This window comes from Leucoraja erinacea, chromosome 25, assembly GCF_028641065.1.
Source record: "Leucoraja erinacea ecotype New England chromosome 25, Leri_hhj_1, whole genome shotgun sequence".
NCBI lineage: Eukaryota > Metazoa > Chordata > Chondrichthyes > Rajiformes > Rajidae > Leucoraja > Leucoraja erinaceus.
The window spans coordinates 15,635,691-15,655,097 of record NC_073401.1 but is presented as its reverse complement, the minus strand read 5'-3'; the positions used below and the strand labels follow the sequence as shown (position 1 = coordinate 15,655,097).

The following is a 19,407-nucleotide window of genomic DNA, read 5'->3' as shown; positions in this document are numbered from 1 at the left end:
GGGGACGTTTTATGGTTCGCAGCCCCATTAACTGCTGCTGATGTCTCAAGAGTCGAGAGTGTCTAATTGTCATAAGCACCAACAACGGAGCAATTAAATTCTTACTTGCAGCAACATAATAGGACTGAAAACACAATGCACACATCAACAAAACATCAATTAATTAATAAACCCAATATTAGTGCAAAATAAGACAAAGTTCTTCGTGCAATTCAAGACAGTCCATAGAAGTTCATTGTTGAGGTTAGTGTTATTTAGTTTAGTTTAGTTTATTGTCGTGTGCACCAAGGTACAGCGAAAAGCTTTCTGTTGCGTGCTAACCAGACAGTGGAAATATTATACATGATTGCAATCGAGCCATCCGCAGTGTACAGATACAGGATAGAGGGAATAACGTTTAGTGCAAGGGATTGGAGGTACAGCGCATAGAGTTTAGAGATTCAGCATGGACACAGGCCCTTCAGCCCATCGAGTTCCATGCCGACCACCGATCACCCATACATAGTTCTATGTTATCACAGTTTTGCGTCCTTCACACAAGGGCCAAGTTACAGAAACCAATTAAGCGACAACCCCCCCCCCCCCACCGGTCTTTGGGATGTGGGGGGAAACCGGAGCACCCGGGGAAAACCCACGCGGTCCCAGGGGGACCGTACAAACCCGGTGATAGACAGCATCCGTGGTAAGGATCGAACCCGTGTCTCTGGAGCTGTGGGGCAGTAGCTCTACCGCTGTGCCCGTGTCTAATATCGATGGTTGATGGGAAGAAGCAGTTCTTGAGCCTAATCTGCCTTTGTCAGGCAAAGTTCATTTTTCACTGCAGACGAGGTTTACAGAATAAACTTAGCCCGGTGAGTGACGTCAAATGAAAGTTGTGTTGGAAATAACTTCCAAACATGTGAATATACTAGCTGGCATGTGGACTGGTAGATTAAATCTAGTTTGGGAACGGCATTTAAACACATCTCTGAAGGTGAAGGATTACTGTGACTTTCCCCCCCACACACTGCAGGACTTGGCCTTTTCTTTATTTACAATAGAAAAGTCATCAACCGTCAGCACCGTGCATCAGCGTGGAGACTAGGAGAGCAGGAACAAACAACTACTGAATGAGAAGCACCCTTCCCTCGTCCACTGCCTGATGCTCCCAGTTCTAAGGTCAACAATAAATTATTGCACAGATGTAAACAGAACTTCAAGTCATATAAACTATTTGTTTTAAATCTGTATACATGACGACCTCCAGACCGAGCCACCCACCCACCAACCCACCTTGTGAGATCAATTACAAGGCTGACTACATTCTCGGCATGACGTGGGCAGCAGAGTGGTGCAGCGGGTAGAGCTGCTGCCTCACAGCACCAGAGATCCGGGTTCGATCTTGACCTCGGGTGCTGTCTGTGCGGGGTTTGCAAGTGTGACCCTGTGACCGCGTGCAAACCCCTCCTCCCGGTGCTCCCACGTCCCTAAGACATGCAGGTTTGTAGGTTTAATTGGTTTCTGTTAATTGTCCCTAGCGTGTAGGGAGTGCATGGGAAAGTGGGAATAATGTAGCATTAGTGTGAACGGGTCGGCATCGACTCCTTGGGCCGAAGGGCCTGTTTCCAAGCTATGTGTTTCAATCAATCAACGCAAACGAAGAAGTGAAAGACCAGATTTCTACGAGACCTATATTTTTCCATTGTTGATTGTTGATAGCTCAAACCTTAAAACTCACCACCTCAGGTATGTATTCATTCAGCAATCAAAGCTTTATTAATTCCATTGCTACTGCAAAGGCAGATAGGTATTTTTTTGCCCTAATAACCCTTTTTCTTTTAACTGCCACATTTTGTTATCACATTCATACCATAAATGAGTACGTGTAGGAAGGAACTGTAGATGCTGGTTTACACTGGAGATAGAGACAAAATGTTGGAATAACTCAGCGGGACAGGCAGCATCTCTGGAGAGAAGGAATGGTTGGCGTTTCAGTTCAAGATACCCGAGTTTGAAGAAGGGTCCCGGACCTAAAACATCACCCATTGCTTCTCTCCAGTGATGCTGCCTGTCCCGCTGAGTTTCTCCGTAAATGAGTAACAACAGGCAGTGCAAAGAAAGAAAGGATGCAGAGTGTAGAAGGCGATGTCATTACTACAGAGAAAGTGCAGTTTTTTTTAAAAAGCGCTAGGGATGCCGTGAGGTAGACTGAGGGATCGGTAATAAATCCTTAGCATGTGAGAGGTTCATTCAAGAGTCTGTTAACAGTGGGGAAGAAGCTGGTCTCAAATCTGGTGGTACTTGCTTTCAAGCTTTTGTACCTTCTGTCCAACAGGAGTGGGGAGAAGAGTGAATGACCGGGGTGTGCATGGCCTTTGATTATGTCAGCTGCTTTCTCGAGGCAATGTGTGAAGCGTAGATGGGGTCGATGGGGAGGGGAGGCTGGTCTGAGTGATGGACTGGGCTGCGTCCACAACTCTCTGTAATTTCTGGTGGTCTCGGACAGAGGAGCCGCTGTGCTTCAGCCAGTGAGACGCCGGCTTGTTTTGGAGATTGAGATGACAATAGAAATATAACTGGCACCATTTTTCACAGAGAGTTTCCCTGGTGCTTGACTCAACATATCTTGCAGAACACTAAACTAGAAAGCTATTGACTGGTCACTACAACAGGAACAACATTAAGACAACATTAAGGTGGCAAGGCCACCGGCCATAATCAAGCACGAGCCTCACTACGATCAGCCTCTTCTCCCCTCTCCCATCAGACAAGAGGTGCAGAAGTGTGAAAATGTACACCTCCAGATTCAGGGGCAGTTTCTTACCAGCTGTTATCAGGCAACTGAACCATCCTGTCAACAACTAGAGTGGCCCTGAGCCACTATCTATCTCATTCGAGACCCTCAAACTATCTTTAATCTTACTTTACTGGACTTTATGTTGCACTCAATGTTATTCGATTTATCATGTATCTGTACACTGTGGATGGCTCGATTGACCATCCTACCAACAACTAGAGAGCAGAGCATTCCTGAGCTTCATTGGAGGTCCTCGGACTATCTTTAATTAGACCACTGGACTTTATCTTGCACTAAACGTTATTCCTTTGATCATATAGCTGTACACTGTGGATGGGGCGATTGTAATCATGTATTGTCTTTCCGCTGACTGGTTAGCACGCAACAAAAGCTTTTCACTGTACTGCGGAACACATGACAATAAACTAAACTAAACAAAACTAAACTCAGTGTGTAGCAAGAAACTGCAGATGCTGATTTGCACCGAAGATAGACACCACAAACTGGAGTAACTCAGGCAGTGGGACAGGCAGCATCTCTGGACAAAAGTTCTCTGATGCTGCCTGGCCCACTGAGTTACTCCAGCTTTCTGTGTCTAATCTGAACTAAGAGTGACTTCATTGTAAAAGTAACACGAGGAAGATACAGAGGCACGGAACTAGGCATCATAGGAAGTACTTTTTCTCCCTTCTTTGAATAACTATTTTATTTCACCCATGTGGTTGAATCTGCTGTGGGAACATTTGCCCAGACTTAAATTCTAGGCCATGATTTCCTGAAATTGTTTTAACAGCAAAGCCCCATCAGGCAGCTATCGCCACCAACTGACTGTGGCAATCAGAAATCCACTCACTGTAATCCAAGCATGTTGTTCCCGTATTATATTTCCCAATCGTTCCAGTAGATGCGTTTACCGGTGCCAAATCTTATGGACAGTGTAATTTACAATTGTTTAAGTAAAAAGGTGGTAATGATTTATTTTTATTTTTTTTTATTTTTTAAATGGCACGAATCAAGGTCTTCTGCTGACAGTTTCCACAGGCAGATCACTGTTTAAATTGGCTTCGAAGGAATAATGGCCTTTCAACATCGTTGCGAGCAGACTGGTGCTGGGGGATTGCACTCAGATGCAATGGCACACTGCCAGCGTGGATGAAATTTATGCAACAAAAACTGCAAGTGCAATAAAACACTAGGAATTATGAAAAATACCTGTATACATTTCCGATACCGTTATGAAAGCAGGGGAGGGCGATTCAGACTGTGTGTGTGTGTGTGTGTGTGGAAATCTCAAGGTATCATTTTCTGCACCGCCAGAACGAGCCAAAACGTTATCAAGTTTCAGCAGAAGGATTACACTGTCACTTTTATTGCTGGAGATAAATGTGTGGTAGGAACAGAAAGCCGCTGCAGTGCTTTTGTTACAAGACATAAAACTGGGCCACTCCACAACAGAATTAAATGGGAAACAGAATAACCTTTGGAGAAATATCTGCATTTACGATCCTTTATTTTCAGGAAATCTAGACATGGATTATTCTTTCTGTGTACAAGTTCAACGCTTTTAGGTTTCTGATTAAAAATCTATTTAGCTTCTGGGTCATAACTGCAACATCCATGCAGGCAACAGGTTTAAAATATTCTCCCTGGGCTCTGGATATTGAGGCCAGAAAAGTACATGGAACTGACTTAATTCATTAACAAAGCACGACGGATTAAACCGAGAACATGGCTGGCTGAAGTGCCTCAGTTTGTATGTTGTCCTAGCTACTTGCCAATATTTTTTTTTTCTATGGGATGCCATTGAAGAATTGTCATTGTGTCAAAGAGAATTACTTGCACAGAAACAGGCCCTTTGGCCCATCTAGTCCATGTGGACTGTCCAGCACCCATATTTCCACTGGGGGGAGGACGGTGGTGCAGCGGTAGAGTTGCTGCCTTACAGAGGTTTGATCCTGACTATGGGTGCTTGTCTGTACGGTGTTTGTACGTTCTCTCCAAGACCTGCGTGGGTTTTCTCTGGGATCTCCGGCTTCCACCCACACTCCAAAGACGTGTACAGGTTTGTAGTTTAATCGACTTTATAGAATTCTAAATTGACCCTAGTCTAGGATAGTGTCGGTCTGCGGGGATCGCTGGTCGGCGTGGACTCAGTGGGCTGAAGGGCCAGCTTACGCGATATATCTATAAACTAAACTAAATTAAACCTCCACTAAATCTATGTGTAGAAAGGAAGTGCAGATGCTGGTACATGCCAAAGATAGACACAAAGTGCTGGAGTAACTCAGCCGGGCCAGGCAGCATCTCTGGAGAAAAAGAATGGGTGAAACTTTGGGTCGGAAGCCTTCTTCAGAAGTGTGAAGAAGGGTTCTGACCCGAGAAATCACCCAACCATTTTCTCCAGAGATGCTGCCTGACCCGCAGGGTTACTCCAGCACTTTGTGTCTAGCTGCTCCAAATCTATTTCATTCTTTCCACTTTCACAATAACTCTACCCGGATTCCACCATTCGTCCGCAAGTACACAGTGGCCAATAAAGCGGCCAACCAGCGTGTTTTCATGTGCAGGAGGAAGCTTCAGCAAACACACGTGATCACAGAGAGAGCATGCAAACTCCTCGGGGACAGCACGAGGGGTCAGGATTTTAAGGGGTGTGCGGTGCTGTGAAGCGGCAACTCTGCTAACTGGTCCACAGAGCTCTGAATCTTGGAATCAAAAACATCTTCAACATTTTGGAGCACACATGCATGTCCACAACACCTCGCTCAGGGTGAATTGTTTCCAAGCAGCAGACTGGGGTTTGATCTGGGAGATCCCCTTTAGATCAGGCAGCTGTAGATACAACACAGCTGTTCGACACTTGTTGTAAGAGTCACCCTGGACAGCTGTACGGCAGAACCATGCAGTTGAATATCTCCTGCTCTATAGCAAGATCATACAGGAGAGGACATTGGGATTGAATTGATTTATTGATAGAAAGATACAGCGCGGAAACAGGCCTGTCGGCCCATCGAGCCTATTTCGACCATCGATCACCCATTCACACTAGTTCTATGTTATCCCACTATCTCATTCACCCCCTACTCACTGGGGGCAAGTTACAGAGGGCCCTTTAACCTACAGTCCATTTAGAACGGGGACGAGGAAACACTTCTTCTCACAGAGAGTGGTGAGTCTGTGGAATTCTCTGCCTCAGAGGGCAGTGGAGGCCGGTTCTCTGGATGCTTTCAAGAGAGAGCTAGATAGGCCTCTTAAAAATAGTGAAGTCAGGGGATATGGGGAGAAGGCAGGAACAGGGTACTGATTGGGGATGATCACCCATGATCACATTGAATGGCAGTGCTGGCTCGAAGGGCCGAATGGCCTACTCCTGCACCTATTGTCTATTGTTTACAAACCCTTATGTTTTTTGGGACGTGGGAGGAAACTGGGGCACCTGGAGGGAACCCACCCGGTCACAGGGAGAATGTAGAAACTCCATACTGACAGCCCCCGAGGTCAGGATCGAACCAGGGTCTCTGGTCCTGTGCTCCACTGTGCTGTGGACATGGAATGAATACACAAAATGCAAGATAAAAGTACATGGCTAAGTTTCTGAACCGCATAATTCCACCTGAAAACGAGTTATTGACTTCCATTTCAGAAAAGAAAACCATAGACCTGGGGAGGAAACTGGAGCACCTGGAGGGAACCCACCTCTTGAAATATTCACCACATCAAAGGAGAATGTGGCAAAGATTTACAACTACAACCCGTACTGGATCAATGTGTAAGTAAACCCGAGGTAGAATGGCAGATTGAATCTCACAGGGTCCCTCTGACCTCGCTTTCCCCACACATTATACAAGGGTTCTTCTCTCCAAAGTCTTTGAATGGTCTACTCCTGCAACACCTACACTGTTTCTAAGCTGCTGCCTTCTATGTCCTGCTAGATTACATGAGTAACTCAACGGGTTCTCTATGTTTGGGGTCGGGACCCTTCTTCTCTCCTTCCCTCCCCACCCTAGTTGACACCGAGAATTAGATATAGCTCTTAGGGCTAAAGGAATCAAGGGATATGGGGAAGAAGCAGGAATGGGGTACTGATTTTGAATGATCAGCCATGATCATATTGAATGGCAGTGCTGGCTCGAAGGGCCGAATGGCCTACTCCTGCACCTATTTTCTAAGTTTCTATGTCCTGCTAGTTACATGGTTCTTATCTCTTCATTATCACCTCTTCCACAGCCAACAATGGACCATTGTGGGCTCCACCTTTCCTTGGCCATCAGTGCCGCCTCTGATTTGTTCTGAACCCTTTCATACCTCTAGTTTCCGTCTCCCCTGACTCTCAGTCTGAAGAAGGGTCTCGACCTGAAACGTCATCGATTCATTTAGCCTAACTCACTGAGTTACTCCAGCATTTGGTGTCTATAAACATTGAGAGATAATTAAGAGATGAGTTTTAGTTTATGCATATATATTTTATATAATCGTCTGCCAAATACGGGTTTAATTGATATAGCTGTTTGCCCCCAACCATTGCCTGTAAATAAACACCAGCTTTGCTGTTGCAATTAATAAATTACTATTTTAATTCTGCCAAATTCAGTCTCTGGTGATGTGGTGGAAGATCTCACCCAGTGGAGCATTGTGAGCCAAGTGAACAGTGCACCAGGCAGTATTATCAACTACGCATCTTCCAAACCATATGATGCAGCCACCAACAGCTGGTGCCCTCCATCTCCCACCACTTGTTCTCAGTAGAATAGAGATGAGGTCCTTACTTGAAAGGTCGCCTGATTTTGCTTGTAATCTGCGGATGTGAGATATCTGACGGCCGCCATCCACGGCTTCCAGGAAATTTCCAGTTTCTGGAATAAAATGCACAACAAATGTTGGTAATGTAAAATAATATTGTTTTCAGAACATATACTTTTGAGCAGAACTAGATTAATTTGCTCACTTCAATAACATGAGATGCCACTACAACTAGGTTTAGGTGTATTATTGTCGCGTGGGCTGAGGTACAATGAAAAGCTTTGTTTTACACGAAGGATCAAGAGTCAATAGTGTTTTATTGTCATATATTCCAAACAGAACAATGAAATTCTTACCTGCTGCAGCACAACAGATCTGATATATAATTACATACTGTAGATACAATCAGTTCAAACTCAATTATAATAGAGCTAAGGGAAAGATGCTGGGTGCAGGAAGTAACCATTTTTAAGAGTGGTTCACAATTCAATTAATTGTATCTTGTTTTGCAATCTGTCTTTTTGCATATCTTTCATTAATTTGTTCTATGTACCTTTTCATATCTCTCGGTTCCCTCTCCCCTGACTTTCAGTCTGAAGAAGCGTTTCGACCCAAAATGTCACCTACTACATTTCTCCAGAGATGTTACGCAGTTACTCCAGCTTTTTTGTGGCTATCTTCAATTATTTTTTTAATTGGGTTATTAGCATTATATGGTCATAAGACATTCGAGCACTTAGGCCATTCAGCCTGTCATGTCTACACCGCCATTCAATCATGGCTGATCTATCTTTCCCTCTCAACCCCATTCTCTTGCCTTCTCCCCGTAACCTTTTACCCCCTTACTAATCAAGACCCTGTCAACCTCCGGTTTAAAAATACCTAACGACTTGGCCTCCGCAGCCGTCCGTGGCAATTAATTCCACAGATTCACCACCTCATGACAATGAACCACTCTTGACTCATTGTTCTTGAAGTTGTTAGTGATGAGTGAACTGCTGAAGTTGCACAACTTGTCAAAGATTGACTTCAATGAAGAGTTAAATTGTGCAGAGTATAAAACATATACTGCACCTAACCAACTATGTGGGTTTTCCGCTGAGAGGGGTATGTTAAAACGACCTCCCAAGTAGATAAAATGAATTGTGCCTCATTCAGAAATCATTGGGATAGTTGTCAGAGTAATAATGGGTCCTATGTGACATGACAGGCTGCTAGAATAGATTTTCATCTCAAAAGTGAGACATAAACATGTCAAGATTTAAATACCAGACATAAATACCTTTCGTCTGAATTGCAAAAAAGTCAACCTGATACCACAAGTACTTTTTTTGATAAAGTTGAAGATGTAATTTCTAAAAATCCCTCTTTCCAAACCATGGGCCATGTCAGTAGCCAAAATGCCATCAGTAAATCAGAATTCAAGAGAATAAGTTAAGTATCACACATCTGTCACTTATAAACATAGACTTCAACACGACAAAGCCCAATAGCCATAAGCGGGAAAGGTGTAGGAATGAACTGCAGATGCTGGTTTACACCACACATAGACCCAAAATGCTGGAGTAACTCAGCAGGACAGGCAGCATCTCTGGATAGAGGGAATGGGTGATGTTTCAGGTCGAGACCCATCTTCAGACTGAGTGTCAGGGGACAGGGAGACACAGAGATAAGGAAGGGTAAGGTGTGAAAAAAATACATCAAAAGATAAGGTAAAATGTAAAATATATCAATGTTAGCTAGAAGTAACACTTGCTTTACCTCTCTCCATCAATCCCATTCCCAGTTTCTCCGACCAGTCTGACTATCCCCGATTACATTTTATTTGTTGTGTTTGATTTGTTGTCAACAATGATCTATTCATTTTTCTTGAACCTCACCTCTTTTGATGTCTCATTTTCACACTTTAGCCTTCCTTATCTCTGTCTCCCTCTCCCCAGTCTGAAGAAGGGTTTCGAACTGAAATATCACCCATTCCTTATATCCAAAGATGCTGCCAGTCCCGCTGAGTTACTCCAGCATTTCATATCTATCTTAGCCAAAGCAGGGATCCATTATAACTACTGCACTTCCAATTGCAATGGGTAGCTTTAGTGATTGTCCGTCAGGTCCATAACATGTTTCACCCATAATAGATACAAAATGCTGGAGTAACTCAGCGGGTCAGGCAGCATCTCTGGAGAAAGAGAATAGGTGACGGTTTGGGTTGAGACATGGGTCTTCTTTGGGTCTGAATACACGTGACAATTATAAATCCATACCAGATCAAAGGGAGAAGTAGAATTGAACCAGAGGTGAATAAAGCCATATAACATTAACTGGAAGACGTGTAGGTGATCATTATTGAAGGAAGGGAAAGGAAAAGCATGGTAGAAAAAAAACCACAAAGTGCTCGGGTAACTTAGCGGGTCAGGCAGCATCTCTGGAGAACATGGTTAAGCGACGCTTCAAGTTGAGACCCTACTTCAGGCCAATGGTAGTAGAGGGGGAGAAAGATGGAAAAGTGGTGGGGGGAGAGACAAAGTCTGGCAAATGATAAGTGATAGTCACAAAATGCTGGAGTAACTCAGCGGGTCCGGCAGCATCTCCGGAGAAAAGGAATAGGTGACGTTTCGGGTCGAGACCCTTCTGCAAACTGAGAGTCCACTTGGAAAGGAATTTCACTGTGTATTTGCACATGTGACAGATAGTAGAGCACCATTGAACGGTTCGAGACTGTGAGATCCAGTGGGCCTTGGCGGACTTTGTCAAGGTGCAGCAGCACTGACATTTACAGAATAATGAAAGGCATAGATAGAGTGGATGTGGAAAGGATGTTTCCACTTGTGGGAGAGTCGAGGACCAGAGGTCAGAGCCTCAGAATTAAAGGGCGCTTTTTTAAAAAGGAAGCGAGGAGGAACTTCTTTAGTCAGAGGGTTGTTAATCTGTGGAACTCATTGCCAAAGGAGGGCTGTGGCGGACAAGTCAGTGGATATTTTTAAGGCATAGATAGTCAAATTCTTGATTAGAACGGGTGTCAAGGGTTATGAAAATGGGATTAGGAGGCAGTGATCAGCCATGATTTAATGGCAGAGTGGACTCGATGGGCCAAATGGCCTAATTCCACTCATATAACTTTTGAGCTTGTATGTTAGTGCCTGCAAGTCCTAATGCATGGGGCCACTGAGTCACAAGGCAGAGGGAATCTCACTTCAGCTCATCACACTTCAGATCCTAATTGCTCATAACACCATAGGATTCCCCAGTACTCTTCAGAGCCAAGAACCAAGAGCCAGGTCTCAAAAACTGAATTAACGATATTCAGCACTGGGAAGGTGTGGTCAAAGAAATGTCCAAAGGCAGCCCTGAAGCAAAGTAAATGTGAGAGGGGAACCTGCCAAAAAAAGAATCAATTCAGAAACGGTTTAATGCAAACCAAATAGCAACTCTCCGAACTTAAGTTAATGGGGCATTTAGGTTCAGGCACCTATTAGCTCAAAACTGAAATAACACAGCTACAGAAGCACATCTGCAATTTATGTTTAGTCTAAATGAGGTGCCCAGCTGTGTGTAAAATGCCTGCAAACCGTTCAGGTACCATTTCAGAGCGAAACCAAGATCCAAATGGAAAAGGGGGGGGGTGATAGTAAATTGCTGCTGGGGTCAGGGCTAACTGTCCAAGCACAGACCCCGTGCGATTTGTACCACGTTCACACTCTGTTTGCTAACGTGACGCTGCTGTACCACGTCACGCTGGCTGCCGCTTCTCCGCAAAACACAATTCATTATTTCATGTCCCAGAATTAGTTTTCATTATACGGACCCGATATTGAGTCATGGAGTCAGAGTCATACAATGTAGAAACAGCACCTTCAGCCCACCTTGCCCACACCAACCAACCTGTCCCACCTACACTAGTCCCACTTGCCTGCGTTTGGCCCATGTCCCTCTAAACCTGTCCTATCCATATACATGTCTCATTTTGTCTTAAACGTTGCGATAGTGCCTGCCTCACATCCCTCCTCTGGCAGCTCGTTCCACACACCACCACCCTTTGTGAGAAAATCTCACCCCTCGTATTCCAATAGAATCTTTCCCCCTTAAACCTGCGTCCTCTGGTTCTCAATTTCCCCCACTCTGGACAAGAGACTCTGTGCATCTACCCCATCTATTCCTTCCTCAATTCGTTGCTTAAATTGAACAAAGCAAGTGACCCCAGCCCCCTCCCCCACCACACGCATTCCTTCCTCCAGCTTCACAATACACAACTCTTCAATTCTTTTGTGTCACATCTGTCTTTTCAACTTCAGTTGTATTTAATGATACAACTTGGAATCAGGCCGTTCAGCCCATCGAGTCCATGCTGACTGTCCCCATTTTGGCCCAAACATTCGTGGTCTTGGTTTAATGCACGGCATGGACATTGCGGGCCGAAGGGCCTGTTCCTGTGCTGTACTGTTGTGTGTTCTATGTTGTAACATTCACTTAGAATTAGAGGGTTTTTCTCTTCATTTACAATTCAATGACTCTACAAATGAGACCACTTCTTACCTGCAAATTTTAAAATATACTTATGTTTACCCTTGGTTTTTGTACGAATTTGACAGAAATAAAAATAATAAATTCTTGTGGAGGACTGAGTGAATGTGATACCAACACAGTCCTGGAGAGGGTGTGAAAGCCGATTTGTAGGAATAATGCCAGGATAAACATTCAAGAGTCAAGAATACTTAACAGTCACATGCACAGGGAGCAGAACAATTAAACTCTTAGATGTTGCAGCTTTGCCGATATATTCTCACAATAACACCACTAAATACACAAAAAACAACAATACAACAAATCATCAGTAATAATGGGTAACCAAACCAAACCCCCCACCCCCTTCTCTCCCCCCCCCCCCCCCCCCCTCACTTCCCTGTGCCCCACCTCGACTCGCACTTATTTCTCCCCTCCCCCTCCACCTTCATTCCTTCCTCTGGCTTCACAATTTGCAACTCTTCAATCCTTTTGATTGTGCTGGCTCTGGAGAGGGTCCACAAGAATGATCCCAGGAATGAGTAGGTTAACCTGTGATCAGCGTTTGTCGGCACTGGGCCTGTACTCGCTGGAGTTTAGAAGAATGAGGGGGGGGGGGACATCATTGAAACGTACAGAATAGAGAAAGGCTTGGATAGAGTGGATGTGGAGAGGATGTTTCCATTAGTAGGAGAGTCTAGGACTAGAGGTCATAGCCTCAGAATTAGAGGACGTTCTTTTAGGAAGTGGATGAGGAGAATTTTTTTTAGTCAGAGGGTGGCGAATCTATGGAATTCTTTGCCACAGAAGGCTGTGGAGACCAAGTCGGCGGATATTTTTAAGGCAGAGATAGATAGATTCTTGATTAGTACGGGTGTCAGAGGTTATGGGGAGAAGACAGGAGAATGCAGTTAGGAGGGAGAGATAAATCAGCTATGATTGAATGGTAGAGTAGACTTGATGGGCCGAATGGCCTAATTCTACTCGTATTCCTTATGACTAGTCTCACAGCTTCTGGTTTTTCATCTCTGGCCGTTGTCCAACTATTTGCCAATCAAAACCTCCCCATTGCTTGTGTTCACCTATCACCTACTAAAATTTAATTTAGTATTAAGCTCTTTCTTTAAGTTTTCTTAAGGAGGTGGTTGAGGCATATATAATAACAAGTTTTAAAAGATATTTTGACAGGAATGTGGATAGGCATGGTTTGGAAGGATATGGGTCAAATTCAGGCAAATGAGACTGCCTTAGACGGGTCACCTTGGTCGACATGGAGTGGGTGGGCCGAAGGGCCTGTTTCCACATGTATGACTGTCTCTCTGCTCAAAACCACGGCTGGCCCAACTCATTCACACTACACCCGAATTACAAAGTTCAGATGGACAAAGACTACAAGGGATTAAAACCCACTGCTTCCCATATATATTATCATAAGAAACAGAAGCCTGCAAGGTGAGACAGCCTCACAAGCATCTCTGTCGGTCAGAATGGTCAGATTATTAGCAAGTCTACTGTTACCTGCCTAGGTATCCCACTGTGTAAATCCCTTTATCTCTTCCTTTGGGACCTTCCTTAAAATTTGCCTCTTTCACATAGGGCCATGCTCATCACTTTCTTTGATGACTTTAGTTTTAGTTTTAGAGATTCGGCGTGGAAACAGGCCCTTCCGCCACCGAGTCCGTGCCGGCCAGCAACCACCCGTACAATAGTTCTATCCTAGACACTACGGAGGGCCAATTAAACCCACACATCCTTGCAATGTGGGAGGAAACTGGCCAGGGAGAACGTGCAAACTCCGTACAGACAGCACCCGTTGTCAAGATTGGACCTGGGTGTCAGGCGTTGTAAGGCAGCGCCTCTACCGCTGCACCATCTGCGAAACCTTGCCGTCCTAGATCAGAACTGCTATGCTAGTGCTTGATGTTACTGTGAAAGAGAGTTGAGAAAATCTAATACAGGGTACTTCAGTGTAAGGCAGTGAAGGAAGACACTACTTAGCAGCAGGAATGTTTGTTCCCATGGATTATAACATTCACCTGGATTATTCAGTCATATTTCAGTGTCAAGGGCGAGGCCAGAGTGTTTTATTGTCATGTGTCTCAAAATGGAACAATAAAATTCTTACTTGCAGCGGCACAACAGATATGTATCCCCTATGTCCTGCATCTCCCAAGCTCTCTGTGATCCGAAAGGCACAATACAAAATCGGAGTTAAAATTTCAGCTCCAGACTAGAGAAGGGAGTACTACAGTGCTAATGTCCTTTGTTGCTTGAATGCTTCCAGGAATAATTGCATTTTCCCCTATAATTTTCCACATAAAATAATCCAGGGAGAGCCGACGTGATACTTGAAACAAATTGGCATGTTGTTCAAAGAAACTTTTTTTTCCCCCCTCCATAAAAGAACTCACATCAGGCATACAATGTTCTTTAAAGAGTCGTTTGAGGTTTTTTAAAAAAATATTAAGGCCTTTGTGGCTGCTTTTTAATGCATAAATCACATGAGGGGTGATTCTATTGACCAAATGGAAATCTACTTTAAACATTTCAGAGATTGATTAAATCTCAGAAAACATCACCGCAGCTGATTAACTTGGGAAGTGTTTTGTTACAAATGTACAATGACATAGAAAACAAGTTTTTAAAACCTCCTCAGAATTCTGTACCTGAAGAATTTTGATTTATTTTCTCAGGAGTATTTAAAGCCATTCTTATTCCTTTACTCTCCCTTCCCCTGCAGCACGGTGGTGCAGCGGTAGAGTTGCGGCCTGACAGTGCCACAAACCCGGGTTCGATCCCGACTACGGGATCTGCCTGTACGGAGTTTGTACGTTCTTCCTGTGGCTGCGTGGGGTTTTCTGGGTGCTCCAGTTTCCTCCCACACTCCAAAGACACAAAGTTTTCTAGATTAATTGGCTTCGGTAAAATTGTAAATTGTCCCTAGGGTGCAGGATAGTGCTAGTACACGGGGTGATGGCTGGTCTGCGAGGACCTGGTCGGCCAAAGGGCCTGTTTTCACACTGTATCTCGAAACTCTAAAAGTCTTAAGTGCTGGACTTTAACTCAGCAGCTCAAGCAGCATTGTACAAAATAAAGCACAAACTGCTGGTCCAAGCCCGAAATGTCGCCTGTTCATGTTCTCCAGAGATGCTGCCTGACCTGCTGAGTTACTTCAGCACTTTGTGTCCTTGTTTGTGAACCAGCATCTGCAGTTCTTTGTTTCTACAATATTGTTCTTAAAATAGACATGATAAAAGAGTATTTGTACAGCAAAACAAATACATGAATGTTGTTCCAATCTGATGTAAGCTCATATTCAAAAAGATGTTTTTACGGAGCAGTCTGAATGAATTTCTGACACATCTCTAGTTCTTGGTCTCTGGACAAACGTAAGGCTTTGCGATTCGCGCTGGCTGTACAGATTACACCAGGCAATGTAATGAATAACATTAATCAGATTACTGTTCTTCTGAACCTAATGCTCCACTGTGCAGTTGAGCTAATCCCAAGCAAAGTAACTTTTGCCAGTTTCACTATCGTCCTGCTGGTTTCACTTCATTATCACCTCTTCCACAGCCAACAATGAACCATTGTGGGCTCCACCTTTCCTTGATCAACGATGCCGGCTCTGATTTGTTCTGAACCTTTTCATACCTCTAGTTTGCCTCTCCCCTGATGCACAGTCTGAAGAAGGGTCTTGACCTGAAGCGTCACCTAGTCCTTTTCTGCCGAGATGCTGCCTGACCTGCTGAGTGACTTCAGCATTTTGTGTCTATCTTTGGTGGCGTTTCGGGACGATACTCTTCTTCAGTTGGAGAATTTAGTTCTGACCGTATGAATGAGTGAAGAATGCTGTGGTGGATTTTTGTGTTTAATTTTATTGTGTATTGTGTATTCCTTTTTGATTGTACCACTGCTGGCAAATTCATTTCACTGCACTTATATGTGTATATGACGAATAAAACTGATTGATTGATTGAATCAGGGGAGAGGAGGACACAGAGATATGGAAGGGTAAGGTGTGAAAACACAGATCAAAGGGGACTATGATCAGCGAAAAGGCAGAATGGTTCATTTTAGCTGAGGGGAAGGTGACAACGAGGTGTACAATCAGTCAAGTTTAATCAGGAGGACAGTGAAACTAGTCAGAGAACCAGGAGGCGAAGGGATGAAGTGCGAGGGAATGCTAGGGCTACTTGAAGTTAGGGATATCAATATTCATACCGCTGGGTTGTAAGCTGCCCAAGTATCGATAAACAACGATACTCTTAGTGAAATGGCAAAGCAGGCTCAAGGGGCTGCATTGTCTGCTCCTAATTCCATTTCACATCTATTCAACGCACTGTGCTGCCTGAAATGACATAGAGGTTTGAATTGGCCTCAGGCATGTTCCCTTGTCAGTGTCAGTAGCTATGCTCCACCAAAGAAATCTGTTATTTTTGGCTGTTGATGACAATGGAGGGGTTGGACATATTGAAGCTGGGAGGCAGAAGTGGAGGGAGCTATCCTTTCTCATGTGTGGCCAGAAGGGAAACCAAAGTTGCAAACCACAACGGCTTTCAACTGAATCAGACCGTCCACTGCCCAAGAGTCAAAAACAGTGCACTAATTCAACCCAGGCCCCACAGAACGAAGCCAAAACCAAAACTCATTAGACCGTGATTAGCTAATGATGGGAAAATATATGACAACCCCTCAAAAACAGCAGTGCAAAATGCATTAATCGGAACTGAAAGCATTCCCTGTGTGCCAAACTTTTTTGTGCTAAATTAGGCAGATATTTTGTGTAACACAGGTTTTTGACAGCATCAGAATCTCATTAGCCAGCAGAAGCTTGGTGTTAATAGCCCAAAATTAATAATCAATGTATAACATAAAATTTTAAGTTGCTATTCGGTGTCTGTTTCTCGGGTAAGTTTCGCTCATTTAATTTCTGCATTAGAGAATTCTATTAAATGGATCCCTTTTAGAGGTACAAGAAACTGCAGACGCTGGAATCTTGAACAAAATGCAAAGTGCTGGAGGTACAGCAGATCAGGCAGCATCTGTGGAAGAAAATGGACAGACGACTTTTTCATTTCATAAGTTCTCGGAGCAGAATTAGGCCATTCGACCCATCAAGTCTACTCCGCCATTCAATCATGTCTGATCTATCTTTCCATCTCAACAACATTCTCCTGCCTTCTCCCCATAACCCCTGACACCCGTACTAATCAAGTGGGTGATTTGGGTTCGGTCCCTTCTTCAAACTCTGCTTCCAAATAATGATAACACTTTAAATTTACTTCCCCAGAGTATCACTTCCATATCTGAGACTATTAGAGATTTAGAGACAGCTTAGATTTTACGAAGGCATTATGCACTAGTTTAATTCAACAGCACTGGGGCATCCTATATTAGAAAAATAACAAAAAATTGGGATTTAGTTTGGTCTCAGTTGCAATACTTCTGTTGCAGAAATTAGCCTGAATGATAAAATTAATCCCAAGTCACTTCCAGGAGAACAAATGCCAAACACACTCCCTGTGTGCGTTGAGCACCGTGTGTGCTTTTTCCCTCGTCAACATTTGGCTGGAAAACAGTTGGGAATATTGTGCATCCGATATTCCTTATTAGCAGCCGGGGAAATCCTGGGAAAACAATCGCACGGGAGATGCAAGATTTGCAGCAGGGCCGGGACGCCACCGTGACAACACTCCTGCATCGAGCACACGCCAGGCAGGAACGGCAGCAGTTTGCTAAATCCCTTGCAGTAGATGGAGCCAAGAGCTGAGAAATGTCAATTCAACTGAGAACGACCCTGTACAGAATCCACATCCCACAGCAGAGGGATACGTTCCCTCAGGATATAATGTGGACTTGTTGCTGCATCATTATTATTATTATATGAACTTACCCTGGTTAACGAAAAAACACATGTAAGGTCTAATCTCCAGTGGTTGTCAGAGCAAATTATATTTTTCGACTTTCGTAATAAATACTTCAAGTGTTTGGACCTAATTACTGCCGAATAACCTGCTGCCTCGATGCACCGATTCACGTGTCTTTACGGCCAACCTCACAACTTGATCGAGTGCCACAACAGTTGAGGACACAAAAAAAAAAAAATCAAATTTTACACCTTTCCTGTAGTCAAGGCCCATTCGTTTTTTACGTAAAACAAACTGCATTGTTTGTGCCTAAACAGTGATGCCACTGAAGGTACACAAAAATGCTGGAGAAACTCAGTGGGTGCAGCAGCATCTATGGAGCGAAGGAGATAGGCAACGTTTTGGGGCGAAACCCTTCTTCGGCCCGAAATGTTGCCCATCTCCTTCGCTCCATAGATGCTGCTGCACCCACTGAGTTTCTCCAGCAGTTTTGTGTACCTTCGATTTTCCAGCATCTGCAGTTCCTTCTTAAACACAGCGATGCCACTGACTCCTTTCTCAATACACGCTAACAGCGAAGTCCTCACCGTACGTTTTTACTGTAAATAACTAAAATGTACGTCGGACTTCCTGGTGTTTTTGGATGAGGCCGAAAAGTTGTGCAAATTGTACATCAATACAACTTATATACCAATCTGAAGAAGTGTCCTGACCCGAGACATCACCCACCCTTGTCTTCCAGAGATGCTGCCTGACTCCAGCGCTTTGTGCTATTTTATGTATATGTTCACCTGACTTAAATTAAGCTTCAATACTTTTTTTAAATTTGTGATTTGATTTATGTTTGTTTACCACTTACTAAATTTAGCTTAAAGCACGTGTTTGTAAAACTATGGCTTGTGACATTATGAATGGAATGAAGTCAATTTGAATTGATTTATTTTTCATTGTTGACCAACAATTTATCAGGGAAAAGCTAACTAGATTTTAACCTTGAACAAGAAGTCCTCCTTAATAAAACCACCAACACTGGATTTTACAGATAACATCGCAAGACTTTGTTACTCACTATTATTTTAATTCAATGTACCAGGAAGTCTCAGTGGGCACAGATGTCAATCTGAACATTCACCTCTTCCAATACAATTCCTCTGAATGAGAACATTTGGGGTGGTTTACTCAGGATATTTGTGTAGAGTAATGTGTGCAGAACAGTGTGTGAGTGGAGAGAGTGAGAGAGAGTGAGTGTGAGAGAGAGAGTGTGTGTGAGTGTGTGTGTGAGAGTGAGAGTGTGAGGGAATGTCCGAGTGAGAGTGTGTATGTGAGAGCGAGTGTGTGTGTGAGTGTGTAAGAGAGTGTGTGTGAGAAGTGTGTGTGTTGAGAAGTGTGGGTGTGTTTGCGAGAGTGAGTGTGCAAGAGCGAGTGAGCATCCGCGTTTATTTGTCATCTCCCTGTTGGCACGGGTTAATTCTGAAACCATGTCACAAGTGGAATTCCACATGAATCCACATCTACCAGCCTCCG

The 19,407-nt window shown here is 43.9% G+C and overlaps 1 protein-coding gene across 3 annotated transcripts in view; it reads right to left on the bottom strand.

Annotated features, from left to right (window-relative positions):
• Nucleotides 1–19,407, bottom strand: part of emid1 (EMI domain containing 1) — a 216,578-nt gene that overhangs the window by 93,197 nt on the left and 103,974 nt on the right. For all 3 annotated transcript variants that reach the window (XM_055655853.1, XM_055655855.1, XM_055655854.1), the window contains exon 4: nucleotides 7,543–7,629. In XM_055655853.1, coding sequence (XP_055511828.1) covers nucleotides 7,543–7,629 — 87 coding nt within the window. The remainder of the gene's footprint in view (nucleotides 1–7,542; nucleotides 7,630–19,407) is intronic.